The sequence below is a fragment of the Salmo trutta genome, chromosome 31, assembly GCF_901001165.1.
Source record: "Salmo trutta chromosome 31, fSalTru1.1, whole genome shotgun sequence".
Lineage (NCBI taxonomy): Eukaryota > Metazoa > Chordata > Actinopteri > Salmoniformes > Salmonidae > Salmo > Salmo trutta.
This window is the reverse complement of record NC_042987.1, coordinates 35,612,447-35,633,637: the sequence shown is the minus strand read 5'-3', so window position 1 is coordinate 35,633,637 and position 21,191 is coordinate 35,612,447. Positions and strand designations below refer to the sequence as shown.

Sequence of the window (21,191 nt, the reverse complement as noted above, 5' to 3'; positions counted from 1 at the left end):
TTTACCTCCCTTATCTCACATCATTTGCTCACATTGTATATAGTCTTATTTTTTTTCTACTGTATTATTGACTGTATGTTGTTTACTCCATGTGTAACTCTGTGTTGTTGTATGTTGTCGAACTGCTTTGCTTTATCTTGGCCAGGTCGCAATTGTAAATGAGAACTTGTTCTCAACTTGCCTACCTGGTTAAATAAAGGTGAAATAAAAATAAATAAATAAATAAAAATAACAAAATGTGGAAAAAGGGGTCTGAATATTTTTCCAAATGCACTTTATGCCAGGTGGAGAACATTCAGTCATATTGTTATTCTGTTTACAAATGCTCAAGTTAGTGGTTTGTAACAAATTCAACATGTAGATTGCAGTCTCTCCACAACTCCACAAAACTAGTTGTCCCTTTAACAGGTAGGAGGAATATGTTTTTCTTCAAGTTTCACTTTCACATTTATCTGTCCAGTGCAGACATTTGAAGGATGAAATGGCGGACGCTGCATCATTCAGAGACGAAGGTAAGAGCAGTAAAACCTCAACAATATATATATTGGCCTGATGTTAATACAATCTTGTAACGTATCATTCATATTGTTGGCCTACATTTCTAACTCAATTTGCCGAACTGGCTAAATATATTTTTTTGTTGGCTCATCTTGGGCAACTGCTCTTCGTCTAGTATGGCCTACAACAATCTCTATGCTGTATCTTTGGAAAATCATTTACAGGAAATATCTGAAACATGGGGTTCTGGAGAAATGCACCAGGCAGGCGCCATATTATTGTTTTCCAGTTTATAAAAATGTAATACCTGAATTTTAATAATGTAAATAATGTCACGGGTCTGTGTCAGAACTGATATGATTGTCAAGGGTCTCGGGTATGTGTAATTTTAACTGACTTGTCGGGAAGGGTCCATACAGATCCGCACACGACTGCTGCAGTAGAGAGAGAGAAATGTTTTCATTTATGCTGACAATCATACATCAAAGCGGCAATAGGCTACAGTCAAAGAGCCTCCGCTTGTGGCAAAAGTTAGGAGATATATAATAAATGGAAGATGGAATTAAAATGACGAATGTAGGTTAGGCAGCACCCACACCTTTCTGATTCAGATGGGTTGGGTTAAAATGCGGGAAGACACATTTCAGTTGAATGCATTCAGTTGTGCAACTCCCTATGTCACTAGCTCATAGTACGGCTAAAGACAGTTCAATATAAAGATGGGCTAAAACTGCTTCTCCAGTAGAAATCCCTGATCACACTTGTAGGAGATGTCATGGCAAGCTAAGCTCATGCTCAGCTCACGTCATTGGGTCTAAAGGTCGTCCCGCGCCAAACTGCGCATGTGCAGGCCGTCAAATCAAAGGCACTCCTTAGATATAAAGTCGTTTTTGGCTAAAATAAAAACGTGTCAGTTTGTCACTTAATAACATGATCAGCTACTTAAGACATTGGCTCAAATCTAGGTTGTGCCTTTAGATTTTGAGAAAATGAACAACTAAGGAATACTTTTTCACGTCTCTCATTAACTTCTCAAAGCCCAAACCCCAGCTTGTTCCACATAGTCTCCTTCGCAAGCTTTCCCCAAAGTCTTGCAATGTTGTATCTCTGGGTTTAGAAACTCTGCGGTACGGCCCCTCCCCTGCCTGCTAGAGCTTCAACAGCTACGGTTAATAAAGTGAGTATCCACATGAGTTAATGATCAATAGGCATGACTTGCACTTTACATTTTCAACATAGTTGGGAGTTAAATTGGTGGCGAAATTTACTGTGTTGGATAATCACTGTTAAAATATCCATCATTAACTAATTTACTGGAGTGCCGATGACAATAGTACAGTAACCGTGGCCTAGCTAGTTGGCTGTGGCTGCAGTGCCGTGGTCTGGAATGTGGAAAAGGGTCATGGGTACAGGGTTCGCCTCTCCCGAGTCCGTATGGGAGTTGCAGCGATGGGACAAGACTGTAACTACCAATTGGATATCACGAAATTGGGGAGAAAAAGGGGGTAAAAAGTAGCAAAAAAAATCATAACAAAAAATAACAAGTTAATTATTGCGAGTTTAAGAATATGTTGCAAGAGAAAAGATAAATCGCCCTTATTAAACTCTCCAGATAATTTTCCATCAATGGATGTTAATTTAACTTGTTTTGACTGCTATGATTAAGCAATAAGGCCCGAGGAGTTGTGCTATATGGCCAATATACCACGGCTAAGGGCTGTTCTTAGGACATAGCCCTTAGCCGTGGTATACTGGCCATATACCACAAACCCCTGACGTGCCTTATTGCTATTATAAACTGGTTACCAACATAATTAGAACAGTAAAAAGTATGTTTTTGTTTTTCCCATGGTACACGTCTGATATACCAATGTCTTTCAACCAATCATCTTTCAGGGCTCAAACCACCCAGTTTATAATTGGGAATAAATCCCTTTTGTGCATGTGCATAACTATAGATAAATCCGACAGGAGAGTTTGAGTGATGAAAGTTGGACAGAGGATCTCGAAATCTCTGTGCAAGAAACACTTGAACGAACTTCTAAAAATGAATGTTATGCTATTTTCTGACAATTGTGCCGTGATTATGTGACAGATGTTAAGACTACAAACCGTTATAAATGGCCTATTTGCGAGATTGACTTATTTCAATGGGCATAGAATACTGACTAAAATCTTGGTTTATAATTGCAATTCAATTTTGCCATGGTTTTCTGAGCTAGATGCAGGTAGCCTATTACACAACGCTACGACAACAAACTGAGTTATCGTATTTAATGGTAGGTTACAGTAGCCTGCAATGGCATTGAAATGAATAGCCTACTTGATGGCCAGCAGATGCAAATATAGCCTATCATCCTCCTGTCACACCCTGACCTGAGAGAGACGGTTTATTTCTCTATTTAGTTAGGTCAGGGTGTGGGGTGGGCATTCTATGTTATTATATTTCTATGTTTTGGCCGGGTATGGTTTCCAATCAGAGGCAGCTATCTATCGTTGTCTCTGATTGGGAATCATACTTAGGCAGCCTTTTCCCACCTGTGTTTGTGGGTAGTTGTTTTTTGTTTTGTGCTTCTGTACCTGACAGAACTGTGCGCTTTCGTTTCCCTTTGTTAGTTTTGTTCGGGTGTTTGTTTGATTCAAATAAACAATCATGAACACGTGCCACGCTGCATCTTGGTCACCTCTCTACGACGATCGTTACACCTTACATTTAATGTAATTTTCATTGTGGACTTTTTCCCATAACACAAGCACGTGAGGGAGTTCCATAACTTCAATTAAAAATGTCCACCCGTGCAGCGCTCCAGACCTTAGAACTGAGCATGAGTAAAACCCTTAACTTGATACTGTTATCCATAAGAACAGTGGACATTAGAATGCAGTTGACTTTAAACCACCTCTGAGCTAATTTATCTAAAGTAGGTTTCCAGTGCTTTGTCTCTGTTATATCAGTTCTAGCACTTTAATGTTTTATGGAAAAGGAGTGTCTCCATAATCAACAATCTAAGTAGCCTACCTGCCTCTGCTGCAGCACTCTCTCAACCAGTGTACTTTGAGCACACATACCCCTCCGGCCCTCCCCCTCTCCACCACTCACTCACTCACTCACTCACTCACTCACTCACTCACTCAGTAACAGCCTTCTCACTGCCTGATAGTCAGCAGCACAGTGAAATACAGTACCAGTCAAAAGTTTGGACACACCTACTCATTCCAGGGTCTTTCTTTATTTTGACTATTTTCTACATTGATGATTAACAGTGAAGACATCAAAACTATGAAATAACACTTATGGAATCATGTAGTAACCAAAAAAGTATTGTATGTAACATATATTCTAAAATAATTGTATACAATAGTTTTCATGTTGGTACCTACTTTCATTCAGAAATGATGGCTTGGTAATAATAAAAATGGTGCTCTGGTAGGCTACCCCAAAAAAATACCACTTCACCACTGGTTATAATAGATGCAAAGGAATTACCATGTATGGCCAACTGATAATTAAAGCACCGTTTTTATTGCGACAGCGTCATTGAGCTGCTTTGAGACAAGCATGGCAACTCATCTTGATAAATAAATCAATGTCAGATTTTTGTTTTCACTGAATCTCCGTTTGGATATTTGGTTACAATTAGAATGGGAATTGTTAGCTAAGTTGAGGTGAGTACTCATGATCATTAGTCAAGCAATTGAAAGCAATGCAGATCTTCTCTCTACACACACACACATTAGGCCTATTACTTGATGAGTTTCCCTGAACCAATACTTTTCTGATGCAATTCAGTCACTTAGCCTACTGATGAGAATACACATTTGTACACTTTTCCCATAGGCTATTCAAGTCATTTTACATCTTTTTTTTATTGTTTAAAAAGGTAATAAGGCCTACATCATTTCAATGACAATAGAGCTGAGACCGCTATTGGCTTCATTGACGTAAATCAAAATGAAATAAAATGTTATTTGTAACATACACATGTTAAGCAGATGTTGTTGCGGGTGTAGCGAAATGCTTGTGTTTCTAGCTCCAACAGTGCAGTAATATCTAACAATTCACAACAATACACATAATATCCTAGAGGTCGACCGATTATGATTTTTCGATGCCGATACCGATGCCGATTATTGGGGGGCCAAAAAAGCCGTTACCGATTAATCAGCCCTTTTTTTTTTTTTTTTTTTAATAATGACAATTACATAATGACAATTACAACAATACTGAATGAACACTTATTTGATCTTAATATAATACATCAATAAAATCAATTTAGCCTCAAATAAATAATGAAACATGTTCAATTTGGTTTAAATAATGCAAAAACAAAGTGTTGGAGAAGAAAGTAAAAGTGCAGTATGTGCCATGTAAAAAAGCTAAAGTTTAAGTTCCTTCCTCAGAACATGAGAACATTTGAAAGCTGGTGGTTCCTTTTAACATGAGTCTTCAATATTCCCAGGTAAGATGTTTTAGGTTGTAGTTATTATAGGACTATTTCTCTCTATACGATTTGTATTTCATATACCTTTGACTATTGGATGTTCTTATAGGCACTTTAGTATTGCCAGTGTAACAGTATAGCTTCCGTCCCTCTCCTCGCTCCTACCTGGGCATGAACCAGGAACACATCGACAAAAGCCACCCTCGAAGCAGCGTTACCTATGTAGAGCAAGGGGAAACAACTACTCCAAGTCTTAGAGCGAGTGATGTTTGAAATGCTATTAGCGCGCACCCCGCTAACTAGCTAGCCATTTCACATCGGTTACACCAGCCTCATCTTGGGAGTTGATAGGCTTGAAGTCATAAACAGCGCAATGCATTGCGGCGAAGGGCTGCTGGGAAAATGCACGAAAGTGCTATTTTGAATGAATGCTTACGAGCCTGCTGCTGCCTACCACCGCTCAGTCAGACTGCTCTATCAAATCATAGACTTAATTATAACATAATAACACACAGAAACACAAGCCTTAGGTCATTAATATGGTCGAATCCGGAAACTATCATCTCGAAAACAAAACGTTATTCCTGTTACATTGCACAACCTTCAGTGTTATGTCATAATTACGTAAAATTCTGGCAAATTAGTTCGCAACGAGCCAGGCAGCCCAAACTGTTGCATATACCCTGACTGCGTGCAATGAACGCAAAATGACCCAATTTCACCTGGTTAATATTGCCTGCTAACCTGGATTTCTTTTAGCTAAATATGCAGGTTTAAAAATCTATACTTCTGTGTATTGATTTTAAGAAAGGCATTGATGTTTATGGTTAGGTACAGTCGTGCAACGATTGTGCTTTTTTTTCAAATGCGCTTTTGTTAAATCATCCCCGTTTGGCGAAGTCGGCTGTCTTTGTTAGGAAGAAATAGTCTTCACAGTTCGCAACGAGCCAGGCGGCCCAAACTGCTGCATATACCCTGACTCTGTTGCAAGAGAAGTGACACAATTTCCCTAGTTAAAAGAAATTCATGTTAGCAGGCAATATTAACTAAATATGCAGGTTTAAAAATATATACTTGTGTATTGATTTTAAGAAAGGCATTGATGTTTATGGTTGGAGCAACATGTACCTAAGCGGTTATATGCAACGCAGGACAGGCTAGATAAACTAGTAATATCATCAACCATGTGTAGTTAACTAGTGATTATGATTGATTGATTGTTTTTTATAAGATAAGTTTAATGCTAGCTAGCAACTTACCTTGGCTTCTTACTACATTCGCGTAACAGGCAGGCTCCTCGTGGAGTGCAATGTGAAGCAGGTGGTTAGAGCGTTGGACTAGTTAAGCGTAAGGTTGCAAGATTGAATCCCCGAGCTGACAAGGTAAAAATCTGTCGTTCTGCCCCTGAACAAGGCAGTTAACCCACTGTTCCTAGGCCATCATTGAAAATAAGAATGTGTTCTTAACTGACTTGCCCAGTTAAATAAAGGTAAAACATTTTTTTTTTTAAACGGCCAAATCGGCGTACAAAAATACAGATTTCCGATTGTTATGAAAACTTGAAATCGGCCCTAATTAATCGGTCATTACGATTAATCGGTCGACCTCTACAATATACCCAACCTAAAAGTCAAATAATGGAATTAAGGAATATATCAATATTAAAATGAGCAATGTCAGAGTGGCATTGACTAAAATACAGTAGAAAAGAATACAGTATATACATATGAGATGAGTAAAGCAAAAATGTGTAAACATTATTAAAGTGACTAGTGTTCCATTATTAAGTGGCCAGTGATTTCAAGTCTATATATATGGGGCAGCTACCACTAAGGTGCAGGGTTACGTAACCGGGTGGAAGCCGCATTGTGATGGCTGTTTAAGAGAGTTGGGCCTGTAACCGAAACGTTGCTAGTTTGAATCCCCGAGCCAGCAAGGTGGCAAAATCTGTCGTTGAGCAAAGCAGTTAACCCCCCAACAACACTCACTCACCGGGTGCCGATGACATGGATGTCAGTAAAGCAGCCCCCCGGACCTCTCTGATTAGAGGTTGGTTATGTTAGGTTCTAAATATCAGAGTAAGAACTCGACAAACACTATGAAAGCTTAAACCAAGTTTATTCACCCCAAAGGGCCGAACAGCTGAACAGACAAAGACACATTTCAAATAGTGGTAATATATATACCCCAGTTTGGGTGGAGTCTCCTAATTCTCGCTAAACATTACATCTCTGTTGCTAGGCAGGAAATTAAGTGACATCACAACTATGAAATAACACATGGAATCATTCTTATTTACAAGGACAGCCTACTCCTTCCTCCCTGTCGGTCTCCCGTGTTCCTGCAATATGAAAGACTATCAAATGCTTCTCAAAGATGCCCTCTGGTGGTCAAACTAGCAAAAACTTGCATTAACAGAAGAAATTGCTGACAAATAGATAACGTTCCACAGAATGCTGCAGCAGCCCGCAAGGTGTGCCGCAGTATGACACAACTTTTAAAGGAGGAACCACTGTATACGCCTATGTAGATATTACATAAAAAATCTGCAGTTTCCAGCTACAACAGTCATTTACAACATTAGCAATGTCTACATTGTATTTCTGATCAATTTGATGTTGATTTAATGGACATTCTTTTTTGCTTTTCTTTAAAAAACAAGGACATTTATAAGTGACCCCAAACTTTTGAACGGTAGTGTATATAGTCATTGGTTTTGAGCTACAGACTTCCTGGATGTGTAATTGCCTCATCTATTTGTTCTGGATCGGCCCATAGCAGCCATTCACCTCTGCGGTAGACGGGAGCTACGTTACAACAGAGTTTGTGAGACAAGACAACATCCTGAAAACGGTTCTTCTCACGAAAACGTCTCTAAACTGAACGGTTTAAGCTACAGACTGTTATGACCCCATAATGAAAAGCTTAGACTGTTTTGCTCACAAGCCGCACAGTCAATCAATCAAATGTATTTTGAAAGTTTATTTTGTGCTTTATCCAGGTAGCCGGAAAGTAGAGAATTGCAGTAGTCTAATCCAGAAGTGACAAAAGTATGAATTCGCTTTTCTGCATTATTTTTGGACAAAAAGTTTCAGATTTTTGCAATGTTACGAAGATGGAAAAAAAGCTGTCTTTGAAATATTCTTGATATGTTTGTCAAAAGAGAGATCAGGGTCCAGAGTAATGCCGAGGTCCTTCACAGTTTTATTTGAGAAGACTGTACAACCCATGAAGCTAAATTGTCAGATCCAACAGAAGATCGCTTTGTTTCTTGGGACCTAGAACTAGCATATCAGTTTTGTCTGCATTTAAAAGTAAAAACATGTATTCCATTCACTTCCTTATGTCTGAAACACAGGCTTCCAGGGAGGGCAATTTTGGGGCTTCACCATGTTTCATCGAAATGTCCAGCTGTGTACCGTCCACATAGCAGTGAAATTTAACATTATGTTTCCGAATGACATCACCAAGAGGTAAAATATATAGTGAAAATAGTGGTCCTAAAACAGAACCTTGATGAACACCGAAACTTACAATTGATATGTGTTTGAGGACAAACCATCCACAGTGACGAACTGATATCTTTCCGACAGATAAGATCTAAACCAGGCCATAACTTATCCGTGTAGACAAATTACGGTTTCCAGTCTCTCCAAAATAATGTGGTGATGTCAGAATTCGTGTATGTAGGTGGCAGGGAAGTCAGGCGCAGGAGAAACCAAAGTGGTTAAAAATGGAGTATTTATTAAAGAAAACAAACTACAAAACCAACATACTAAATAATCTGGGTAAAAAAATAACCCGTCGTACACCGATACATAATCAACACGTACATAACATAACAAACAATCACCGACAAGGATATGAGGGGAAACAGAGGGTTAAATACACAACATGTAATTACTGGGATAAGAAACAGGTGTGTAAGGAGACCAGACAAAACCAATGGAAAATGAAAAAACTGATCAATGGTGGCTAGAAGACCAGTGACGTCGACCGCCAAGCACCACCCGAACAAGGAGGGGCATCGACTTCGGCAGAAGTCGTGACAGGTGATCGATGGTGTCAATAGCTGCAGGACAGATGCCAAACCTTGGTCTGACGGCATCAAAAGATAATTTACCACCTTCACGAGTGCAGTCTCAGTGCTACGATGGGCTATCAACAGCTTTTCCAAACAATTTTAAGAGGAATGGGAGATTCGATATATGCCAATAGTTTTTTAGATTTTCTGAGACAAGGTTTGGCTTTTTCAAGAGAGGCTTTATTACTGCCACATTTAGTGAATTTGGTACACATCCGGTGGATAGGGAGCCATTTATTATGTTCAACATAGGAGGGCCAAGCACAGGAAGCAGCTCTTTCAGTAGTTTAGTTGGAATAGGCTCCAGTATGCAGCTTGAAGGTTTAGAGGCTATGACTATTTTCATGATTGTTGTGTTGAGATGGGATTTAAAAACTTGAGTGTCTCCATTGATCCTAGGTCCTGGCAGTGTTGTGCAGACTCAGGCACACTTAGCTTTGGAGAAATAGGCAGATTCAAAGAGGATTCCGTAATTTGCTTTCTAATGATCATAATCTTTTCGTCAAAGAAGTTAATGAATTCATCACTGCTGAAGTGAATCTTCTCTTGGGGAATGCTACTTTTTAGTTAGCTTTGTGACAGAATCAAAAATACATTTTGGATTTTTCTTATTCTCCTCAATTAGTTTGAAAAAATAGGATGATCGATATTGCACAGTAATATCTTTCCAAGCTAGTCGTAAGACTTACAGTTTGGTGGAGCGCCATTTCCGTTCCAATTTTCTGGAAGATTGATGCAGGGGTCGGGTATTTTATGTATACCAGGGAGCTAGTTTCTTGTGACAAATGTTTTTTTGTTTTTAGGGGTGCGACTGTATCGTGGGTATTACGCAAGATTAAATTTAGTTCCTCTGTAAGGTGGTTAACCAATTTTTGTACTCCGACGTCCTACATAGAAGATCATAAAGAAGTATTGCATTGTGATAATTTCTGATAACTGTCAGACAGATGTGGGAATTGTAATGTGGCACATTTATCGAGACTCGCTAAACTGCGAACGACAGGGAGGGGAAGGAAGTGAACCTGGGTCACTGGCGTGAAAGGCCAACACTCTATGCATTGCGCCTATAGGGTTAGTCCACTTGGTGGAAATTGTAAAATGTAAAAACTGTTTTCAGAGAATTGCGGGTAATATATATATTTTTTACATTACAATACTTTTACACAATGTTGTATGCATGTTTGAAGAAAGAAAAGCACATTTGTATATCACTATCAAACAGTTTGTTGTGCAATGGATCATGATGAACGGATAGCAAAACCGTTGGGAAAGATTAAGTAGATCTAATGTACAATAACAGTTCTGGATTTGATACAATTAAGTTAGATCTTAGCCATTGTTTTATGCTGGACTTAATATATTAGTGTTTGAGAAACATTGAAAGTTAAATATATTATACCTAAAAATACATCATCTTGAGAATACCCGAAAAGCTGATGCAAATAATTGCAATTTGATTTTGAAGTGTAACCAGCACAATATTTTATGAATTATTTGATCAATTGTTCACAATAATGTTGATATGACATTAAATTAGCTTAGCAAAAACCTACATAGCTACTCAACAAAAAATTATTTCAGAAGAAAGTAGCAGGAGCACTTCAAGTATTCCACATGAACCACAGGTGTTCTAAGAGGGGAATCAGGGTGTCTGACCTGATGGAGCTGATATGTGTTGGTGTATTTAATAATGTTTTATCCCATACTGACCTGATGGAGCTGATATGTGTTGGTGTATTTAATAATGGTTTATCCCATACTGACCTGATGGAGCTGATATGTGTCGGTGTATTTAATAATGGTTTATCCCATACTGACCTGATGGAGCTGATATGTGTTGGTGTATTTAATAATGGTTTATCCCATACTGACCTGATGGAGCTGATATGTGTTGGTGTATTTAATAATGTTTTATCCCATACTGACCTGATGGAGCTGATATGTGTTGGTGTATTTAATAATGGTTTATCCCATACTGACCTGATGGAGCTGATATGTGTTGGTGTATTTAATAATGTTTTATCCCATACTGACCTGATGGAGCTGATATGTGTTGGTGTATTTAATAATGGTTTATCCCATACTGACCTGATGGAGCTGATATGTGTTGGTGTATTTAATAATGGTTTATCCCATACTGACCTGATGGAGCTGATATGTGTTGGTGTATTTAATAATGGTTTATCCCATACTGACCTGATGGAGCTAATATGTGTTGGTGTATTTTAATAACGTTTTATCCCATACTGACCTGATGAAGCTGATATGTGTTGGTGTATTTAATAATGGTTTATCCCATACTGACCTGATGGAGCTGATATGTGTTGGTGTATTTAATAATGGTTTATCCCATACTGACCTGATGGAGCTGATATGTGTTGGTGTATTTTAATAACGTTTTATCCCATACTGACCTGATGAAGCTGATATGTGTTGGTGTATTTAATAATGGTTTATCCCATACTGACCTGATGGAGCTGATATGTGTTGATGTATTTAATAATGTTTTAGCCCATACTGACCTGATGGAGCTGATATGTGTTGGTGTATTTAATAATGGTTTATCCCATACTGACCTGATGGAGCTGATGTGTTGGTGTATTTAATAATGGTTTATCCCATACTGACCTGATGGAGCTGATATGTGTTGGTGTATTTAATTATGTTTTAGCCCATACTGACCTGATGGAGCTGATATGTGTTGGTGTATTTAATAATGGTTTATCCCATACTGACCTGATGGAGCTGATATGTGTAGGTGTATTTAATAATGGTTTATCCCATACTGACCTGATGGAGCTGATATGTGTTGGTGTAATGGTTTATCCCATACTGACCTGATGGAGCTGATATGTGTTGGTGTATTTAATAATGTTTTAGCCCATACTGACCTGATGGAGCTGATATGTGTTGGTGTATTTAATTATGTTTTATCCCATACTGACCTGATGGAGCTGATATGTGTTGGTGTATTTAATAATGGTTTATCCCATACTGACGTGATGGAGCTGATATGTGTTGGTGTATTTAATAATGTTTTATCCCATACTGACCTGATGGAGCTGATATGTGTTGGTGTATTTAATAATGGTTTATCCCATACTGACCTGATGGAGCTGATATGTGTTGGTGTATTTAATAATGGTTTATCCCATACTGACCTGATGGAGCTGATATGTGTTGGTGTATTTAATAATGGTTTATCCCATACTGACCTGATGGAGCTGATATGTGTTGGTGTATTTAATAATGGTTTATCCCATACTGACCTGATGGAGCTGATATGTGTCGGTGTATTTAATAATGGTTTATCCCATACTGACCTGATGGAGCTGATATGTGTCGGTGTATTTAATAATGGTTTATCCCATACTGACCTGATGGAGCTGATATGTGTCGGTGTATTTAATAATGTTTTATCCCATACTGACCTGATGGAGCTGATATGTGTCGGTGTATTTAATAATGGTTTATCCCATACTGACCTGATGGAGCTGATATGTGTTGGTGTATTTAATAATGTTTTATCCCATACTGACCTGATGGAGCTGATATGTGTTGGTGTATTTAATAATGGTTTATCCCATACTGACCTGATGGAGCTGATATGTGTTGGTGTATTTAATAATGTTTTATCCCATACTGACCTGATGGAGCTGATATGTGTTTTAGCCCATACATTAGTGGGTTTTTAATTTTCAAACTCTCACGAGTGCCTGGACTTTGACTTTTTTTATGCCACTTTGCACCTATTTGTGGTTATAATTGTTCCTTTTTGATTTTCAAAAAATGATTTCAGTTAGTCTTTAAATCGCTCATGTAATACTGCACTGCATCACACACATTCAACTCAATCAACATTAACATCTTTACAAAATACTGATGCTTGTTAATTGGATGTTTTCAGTCTCGAACCCAGAGGCCCAGAGACGCAGCAGTATGGAACTATTGCCCCCAATGAGTGAGTGATTAATAAAATATCAAGCAGATTTTTTAAAACGGATTTTTTTTCTCTGTCTAGATTGAAGAGTTGTATATTGATGTTGTTTTGTTGTAATATGGTGCATAATCTTCACGGTGCTATCCTGAAAGAAAAGCAAACCAAAATGTTAGTGTCAACATTTTAAACAATGTTTTACAGCAGACATTTTAAATAATGTTGTGGGGGTGTTTATGTTACAGTGTCTGAAAGTCCTACAGAGATAAGGATTGTGCTGCTCGGCAAGAATGGCTCTGAGAAGAGTGCTGTTGGAAACTTCATCCTGCAAAGAGGGGCATTTGACTCCAAATATGTACAAAACCACTGTGAGAGAGCCAGGGGTCAGGTGGAGGGAAGACACATAGCTGTGATCAACACTCCAGACCTGTTAGATCCTCACATCTCACTTGACAAACTCTCAGAGGATCTGCGTTGGTGTGTCACTCTGTCTGACCCGGGACCTCATGTGTTCCTATTGGTGATGCAGCCTGAGGAGTTCACACAGGAAGAGGGAGACAGAATCAGGAAAATCCTAGACACCCTCAGTGGCCGGTCCTTTAACTACTCAATGGTACTGACAACTCATGAAGACAAGAGGGGACACATGGATGAGGATCACCCTCTGAATCAGATGGTCAGAGACTGTAGAGGGAGGCAGCACCTCAGTGACCGCACTCAGCTTATGGCAGATGTTGACAGGATTGTAAAGGAGAATGGAGGAGACTATCTCACCTGTGATGTATTTGAAGATAGTACAAGTGACATGGTACAAGGGAAAGAGGAAATCCACAGAAGTAAAACTGATTGGAGCCTCAAGTCTTCCTCTGAGGAAGAACTTGGAAAGGATGTTTTGGAACAAGGTAAATCAGCACAATTTGACAATTGGGAGAAAATTAGAGAAATATATAAGTATACAGCACACTGACAAAAGTTATAATGAGATGAGCATTGAATGCAACTGACAATTAACTTTTGTTTCATTATGACTGGTTTAAATGGACTGCGAAGAGGAAGTCACTGAAATTGATTATGTCCACTTTTCTTCAAGACTGGTATCACTTAAGCAAGAAAGACGCAATCCATCAAGTAGACATGACAAATGTGGGTAAAATTAAGTAGTTATTAATGTAACTATTTGTTATTTAAGAGGGAGGGCTACAGCTCAGAAGGATTTGTCATGGGGCACGTTTTCATTATTTTTGATTTTGTTTTCAAAATGTCTATCCTGATGATATCCTGTAGGCAGATGTGACCTATGAAAGAAAATATAAACTCAGCAAAAAAAGAAACATCCTCTCACTGTCAACTGCATTTATTTTCAGCAAACTTAACATGTGTAAATATTTGAATGAGCATAACAAGATTCAACAACTGAGACATAAACTGAACAAGTTCCACAGACATGTGACTAACAGAAATGGAATAATGTGTCCCTGAACAAAGGGGGGTCAATATCAAAAGTAACAGTCAGTATCTGGTGTGGCCACCAGCTGCATTAAGTACTGCAGTGCATCTCCTCCTCATGGACTGCACCAGATTTGCGTTGGAAGACCCCACTCTTCCACCAAGGCACCTGCAAATTCCCAGACATTTCTGGGGGGAATGGCCCTAGCCCTCACCCTCCGATCCAATAGGTCCCAGACGTGCTCAATGGGATTGAGATCCGAGCTCTTCGCTGGCCATGGAAGAACACATCCTGTCTTGCAGGAAATCATGCACAGAACGAGAAGTATGGCTGGTGACATAGTCATGCTGGAGGGTCATGTCAGGATGAGCCTGCAGGAAGGGTACCACATGAGGGAGGAGGATGTCTTCCCTGTAACGCACAGCGTTGAGATTGCCTGCAATGACAACAAGCTCAGTCCGATGATGCAGTGACACACCGCCCCAGACCATGACGGACCCTCCACCTCCAAATCGATCCCGCTCCAGAGTACAGGCCTCGGTGTAACGCTCATTCCTTCAACGATAAACGCAAATCCGACCATCACCCTGGTGAGACAAAACCGCGACTCGTCAGTGAAGAGCACTTTTTGCCAGTCCTGTCTGGTCCAGCGACGGTGGGTTTGTGCCCATAGGCGACGTTGTTGCCAGTGATGTCTGGTGAGGACCTGCCTTACAACAGGCCTACAAGCCCTCAGTCCAACCTCTCTCGGCCTATTGCGGACAGTCTGAGCACTGATGGAGGGATTGTGCATTCCTGGTGTAACTCGGGCAGTTGTTGTTGCCATCCTGTACCTGTCCCGCAGGTGTGATGTTCGGATGTACCGATCCTGTGCAGGTGTTGTTACACGTGGTCTGCCACTGCGAGGACGATCAGCTGTCCGTCCTGTCTCCCTGTAGCGCTGTCTTAGGCGTCTCACAGTAGGGACATTGCAATTTATTGCCCTGCCCACAGTCCCCCTGCAGTCCTCATGCCTCCTTGCAGCATGCCTAAGGCACGTTCACGCAGAGATGAGCAGTGAACCTGGGCATCTTTCTTTTGATATTTTTCAGAGTCAGTAGAAAGGCCTGTTTAGTGTCCTAAGTTTAATAACTATGACCTTAATTGCCTACCGTCTGTGTATGTTCAATAAGTGTTTATGGTTCATTGAACAAGCATGGGAAAGAGTGTTTAAACCCTTTACAATGAAGATCTGTGAAGTTATTTGTATTTTTACGAATTATCATTGAAAGACAGGGTCCTGAAAAAGGGACCTTTCTTTTTTTGCTGAGTTTATAAAAGGTTTCTTATTCACTTATTCACCATTTCAATATTCTGCCGAGCTCCATTCCAAACGTGTTTGTATCTGAGGTTGTATACTGTTCTTTATAGTCTAGTACTTACTCAATATTACTGAATAGTACTGTCAAGCTTTTTGTTCACAAGTATTGGGAGAATAGCTTTGTTAATTCGCAACAGGGACAATCATTCAGTGCGAATATTTGGTAAAAAGGTAAACTACATTGTTTCATATGCATATCCTTATATTAATCAATGTGTACATGTGTTTTACAGTGTCTTCACTCAGGATTGTGCTTCTGGGGAAGAGTGATGACAAGAAGATTGCAGTGGGTAACATGATCCTACAGAAACAGGCTTTTTTCAACTATAAACAGCCATGTGAGTCAGCCAGTGGGAAGATGAACGGCAAGTCTGTTACTGTTGTAAAGACTCCAGACTTCTTTGCTCCACATCTGCCTATGGAGTCCCTGATGGAGAAGATGGAGAAATGTAAGTCCCTCTCTGCTCCTGGGCCTCATGGGGTCCTGCTGGTGTTGAAGCCTGAGAAGTTCACAGAGGAGAACAGAAACACATTCAAGTTTATCCTGAGCATATTTGGTAAAGAGGCCTTCAAGCACTCAATGGTGATCATTACTCACCGCAAGGGAGTCACAAGAAATCCTCATCTGAGACAAATGATCAAAGAATGTGGAGGAAGGCATCATGAAATGTACAAACAAGGAAGTGACCACAAAGAGTTAATTGAAAAGATAGAAAAGATGGTAGAGGAGAATGAAAGGAGATACCTCACCTCCAATGAAGAGACGACACATGATACCATGACACCAAAGGCTCAGAGACTGAACGTGGTGCTGTGTGGCAGAAGAGGAGCTGGGAAGACTTCTACAGCCCATGTCATACTGGGTCAGACAGAGTCCAGTCCAAAATCCAGCTCCTCCTCAGTGTGTGTGAAGAGAGAAGGAGAGGTGTGTGATCGGCTGGTCACCCTCATCGAGCTGCCTGCTCTGTATGGAACACATCTCACTCAGGAGGAAGTGATGCGTGAGACTTTCCACTGTGTCTCTCTCTGTGACTCTGGAGTCCATGCTTTCCTCCTGGTCGTACCTTTGGGTCCACTCACTGATGAAGACAAAGGAGAGTTGGAGACCATCCAGAAGATTCTCAGCTCACGAGTCAATGACTTTATCATGGTCCTGTTTAGACAGGATTACATTACAGTTGATAAAACTGCAGTTGACTTTGTGGAACAAAATGCAGACACAAAGCAACTGACCAAGATATGCGGAGGGAGATATAAAATCTTTGATGCTATGAAGATTGATAACGCCGAGCAGACGACAGAACTTGTAACAGAAATAGTGAAAATGATGGATCAGAACAGAACCTGCTACACTCTGTACATGTACATGGAGGCTAAACACCAATCAGAACTGGAGGAAAAGAACATAAGAATCAAGGATTTAGAGGAGAGAATCAGGAACTTGTCACCAGGTGAGTTTGTTGAACACAGGGAGGAACAAATATTGGGGGGTGGTTGGGAAAGCAATGATTTAACACTGAACCTTCTGTGTTGATTTCAATATCAATTCATGCAGTAATTAACATTCTTATCTTATCATTTATTGCTTAATTTCTAGGTGCTGAATTGGAGTGTTCCAGCACAGAGTGCATAAGGGTGGTGCTGATTGGGAAAACTGGAAATGGGAAGAGCGCCTCCGCAAACACTATCCTGGGCAGAGATGAATTTGAGTCTGAATCCAGCCCTGATTCTGTGACAACAGTTTGCAAGAAGGCAGTCGGCAAAGTTGATGGAAGAACGGTTGCTGTGGTGGACACACCTGGACTTTTTGACACAACATTGTCTAATAAAGATGTTCAGCAAGAGATAGTGAAATGTGTTTCCCTGTCAGCTCCTGGACCCCATGTGTTTATCATAGTGTTGAGTATCGGGAGAATCACACAAGAGGAGCTGGACACTTTGGACCTCATAGAGACAACCTTTGGTCCACGGGCCGGAATGTTCTGCTTAGTTCTGTTTACTAGAGGCGATGACTTGAAAGATAAATCAATTGAAGATTACATTGGGAACAGCAAGAGTGCTAAACTGAAAAAACTGATCAGAGATTGTGGAGACAGAGTCCATGTCTTCAACAACAGAATTGGAGAAGACCGTACACAGGTCACTGAGCTTCTTAAGAAGATTAACAAAATGGTGTCCATGAACAAGGGCAGTTTCTACACCAATGAGATGTTCCAGGAGGCAGAGGCAGCCATTAAACAAAAACAGGAAGCAATACTGAAGGAGAGAGAGATGGAGATAAAGGCTGACATGGAGAAACTGAAGGTCAACCATGAAACAGAAATGGAAAAGATGAAATCAAAGTTGGAAGAGGAGAGATTGAAAGTTCAGGAGGAAAGACAGCTGAGAGAAAACATGTTGAGAGAGAGAGAGGAAGCTATTAGAAAAGAGCATGTAGAAAAGGAGAAAGCAGAGAAGGAAGAAAGAGAGTTGGAGGACAAAAAAAGGAAAGAAGATGAAAAGTTGAAAAAAGCAATATGGGACACAGAAAAAGAGAAGATGGAAAAAGAGATAAAAACTCAGGAAATAAAGTTGAAAAACCTCCAAAGAGAAAAGGAAGAAGAATATAAAATGAGGATTGAAAAACTGAGAAAAGAAGAGAAAGACAGAGAAGAACAGCTTCAAAATCAAGAAAGGAAGTTTGATAAACTTAAAAGGGAACAGGAGGAAGAAATTAGAAGGAGAGAGAAGGAAGAGGATGAGAGGAGAAAGAAGGAAGAGAAAGAAAGACAAGAGTGGCAAAGCAAAATAGAGGAAGCAGAGAAAGGTCAAACAGAACTCCAAGAGGTCATGCGTAGAGAAAAAGAGGAATGGGAGGAACAGTTGAACAAAGAAAGAGACAGACAACAGGAAGTAGAAAGGCTAAGGAGACAGAAGGAGGTAGAAGTTCTTGGAGAACAAGAGGAAAAACAGAGGAGATTGAGAGAGCAGTTTGAAAGAGAGAGAGAACAAGAGAGAATAAAGATGAAGGAATCAGAAGAGCAGAGGAGAGAAACCGAGCAGAAAGAAAGAGACCGAATAGAAAAAGACTTTGAAGAAAAGAGGAGAGAGTTGACAGACAAAATGACAATGCAACAAGAGCAGTGGGAGAGAGAACGTAGAGAGGAACAGGAAAGAAGACAAAAAGAGGATGAAAATAGAAAAATGGAGGAGGAGCAAAAAATCAAAAAAATGCAGGAAGAAGAGAAAATAAAGAAGGAGAAGGAAGATACAGCCAGGAAAGAACAAGAAGAGAATAAATTGAAGGAAATGAGGGCAGAGCATGAAAGAGAAACAAAAGAAAATATGGTAAAATATGAACAAGAGGCCAGAAGACATGCTGAGGAAATTAATACCTTTCAAGAGAAATATCAAAATGACTTCCAAAAACTATTGGATCAACATAAAGAAGAGAAGGAGAAACTAAAACAAAAGCACAAAAAGGAGACTGATGAATTAAAGAATCAATATGGTCATAATGAAAAAGAACTGACTGATAAAATGAAGGAATTGGAGGAAAAACAGAAAGAAGAGATAGAAAACATGACAACGGTAAAGGGAATCGCTAAACAAGTGGTGAACAAATGTACTATGCAGTGAGAGTCTTAACTACATGACAATGTGAATTAATTATACTTGTCCCATACAAATATGGCTTAACTCTCTGAGACTGAAGGGTTTTCCCTATGATATTTAGTTTTAAAATAGTAATAACATGCACCCCCTAACAACATTACTGATGGAAATGAATATGTATATACTGTATGTAAATACAACATAGTACATAAAATGTCAATACCTACTGGACAGTAATGATGAAGATGAGGAGGAGGATGAAGATAGTGTAAAAGCTGAAATAGTATAAAATTAAGATCTTTGCTCCACATTCCTTTAACAACAGTGTTGTAAATCACATGTTTAAACTGCTATAGCTATAGAACGATAACTATAAATGTGCAGAATGTTCACCTGTACTATCCCAGAAAAATTGGCAGAGTCCGGACACCTGTACCTGCTTTCTAAATAGTAGGCTGTTTGGGTATGCAAAAATAGGAAGTTATATAGTAGCCTATGTGAAATTTCTTGCCTACTAATTACTAAAACGACATACTGTGTACTAATCATACTACATACTAGATAGAACGTACCGTTTAGTAAAAACACATTCAGAAAGCAACAAATGTCAACATACTTATCCATACTGAGAAGGCTTCATCTAATGCGCAATCGCGATTGTCCCGCTCCCTTGGTTTATTTTTGTAGAGTGCGTCCCCTATTCTGATTACCAGCTGTTGTCAAACACACTTGTGAGAAGACGATTGTCTTCCTCAATAGGGTGCAGTGAATTCTACTAGATGAAAGGCCAAATGAGTATGATGAGCATCCTGGCATTTAAGCATACTCGATGTTTGAAATTTCAACATACTATAAAACTCTCTTCACATACACAAAAAGCCTACTATGTAGAACGCAAGTGTGGGTATTCAGTCACGGCAAATGTTTTAAATGCAAGGATGTCATTCTCATTTCGGCTAAGAATTCACTGCATGCTATTGTGGAAGAGAGTTATCTTTTCAGACCCAGTTGAGTTTGACAACAGCTGCAAATAAGATCAGGGGACGTGTTGTACCAAAATGAATGTATGGCAGTAAACAACGCAATTGGGCATTAGACCAGTTTCCCAACCCCAGTCCTCCAGTACCCCCAAGAGCACACATTTTTATTGTAGCCCCGGACAAAAACACCTGATTAACACTTGTCAATGGCTTGATGATTAGATGACAAATAGAATAAGGTGTACTTGTCTGTGGGCCACAGAAATATGGTCCTATTTCTGGTTGTACTTGAGGACCAGAATTGGGAAACATTGCATTAGATGACACATTCTCAGTATGTATGATCCTAGAACGTTTATATTTGTTGCTTACTGCATTCATGTTTTACTTAACAGTACATTCTAAATAGTATTTAGTATGATTACAGATTTCGTACACACCCATTGCCTTCCTGGCCTGTACTAACAGCCACTGCCTTGCTTTTATTTGTTGATTTCATATGTTTAACTTTTATATACGTGACTGTGCTTTATATATCCTGATGCTATTTCTGCCTTTGTGCTGTTCAAACCAGAGAATAACAGACAAAAAAAGACATATCAGTCCCGTGTAGCTCAGTTGGTAGAGCATGGTGTTTGCAACGCCATGGTTGTGGGTTCGTTTCCCACTGGGGACCAGTACGGAGAAGAACAATTTTTTTATGAAATGTATGCATTCACTACTGTAAGTTGCTCTGGATAAATGACTAAAATGTAAAAAATATCAACACATCTGTTAATTATTGATTTATTTCATTCAGTTAACAACTGTTCCCAGATCTCAATTTCTTGTAGTCCAGGGGCATGTCTG

General features: G+C 39.5%; 1 protein-coding gene across 3 annotated transcripts; it reads left to right on the top strand.

Annotated features, from left to right (window-relative positions):
* The first annotated feature begins 455 nt into the window (after nt 1–455).
* LOC115170116 (GTPase IMAP family member 8-like) lies at nt 456–20,421 on the top strand. 3 transcript variants are annotated; one of them, XM_029726414.1, is made up of 5 exons: nt 456–512; nt 12,932–12,985; nt 13,207–13,863; nt 16,002–17,219; nt 17,366–20,421. In XM_029726414.1, exons 1-5 carry the CDS (start codon nt 482–484, stop codon nt 19,384–19,386), a joined length of 3,981 nt encoding a protein of 1,326 aa, XP_029582274.1. In that variant the 5' UTR covers nt 456–481; the 3' UTR covers nt 19,387–20,421. The 3 variants fall into 3 exon arrangements, with proteins under 3 accessions (XP_029582274.1, XP_029582276.1, XP_029582277.1); XM_029726416.1 differs by lacking the exon at nt 13,207–13,863; XM_029726417.1 differs by lacking the exons at nt 12,932–12,985; nt 13,207–13,863 and having other exon boundaries at nt 469–512.
* The last annotated feature ends 770 nt before the right edge of the window (nt 20,422–21,191 follow it).

Excerpts from the sequence above, each read along its gene's own strand:
- LOC115170116 (XM_029726414.1), top strand. The coding sequence starts at position 482 with ATGGCGGACGCTGCATCATTCAGAGACGAAG. Across the intron at positions 513-12,931 it reads TGCATCATTCAGAGACGAAG|TCTCGAACCCAGAGGCCCAG; the intron begins GTAAGAGCAGTA and ends GGATGTTTTCAG. Across the intron at positions 17,220-17,365 it reads AATCAGGAACTTGTCACCAG|GTGCTGAATTGGAGTGTTCC; the intron begins GTGAGTTTGTTG and ends CTTAATTTCTAG.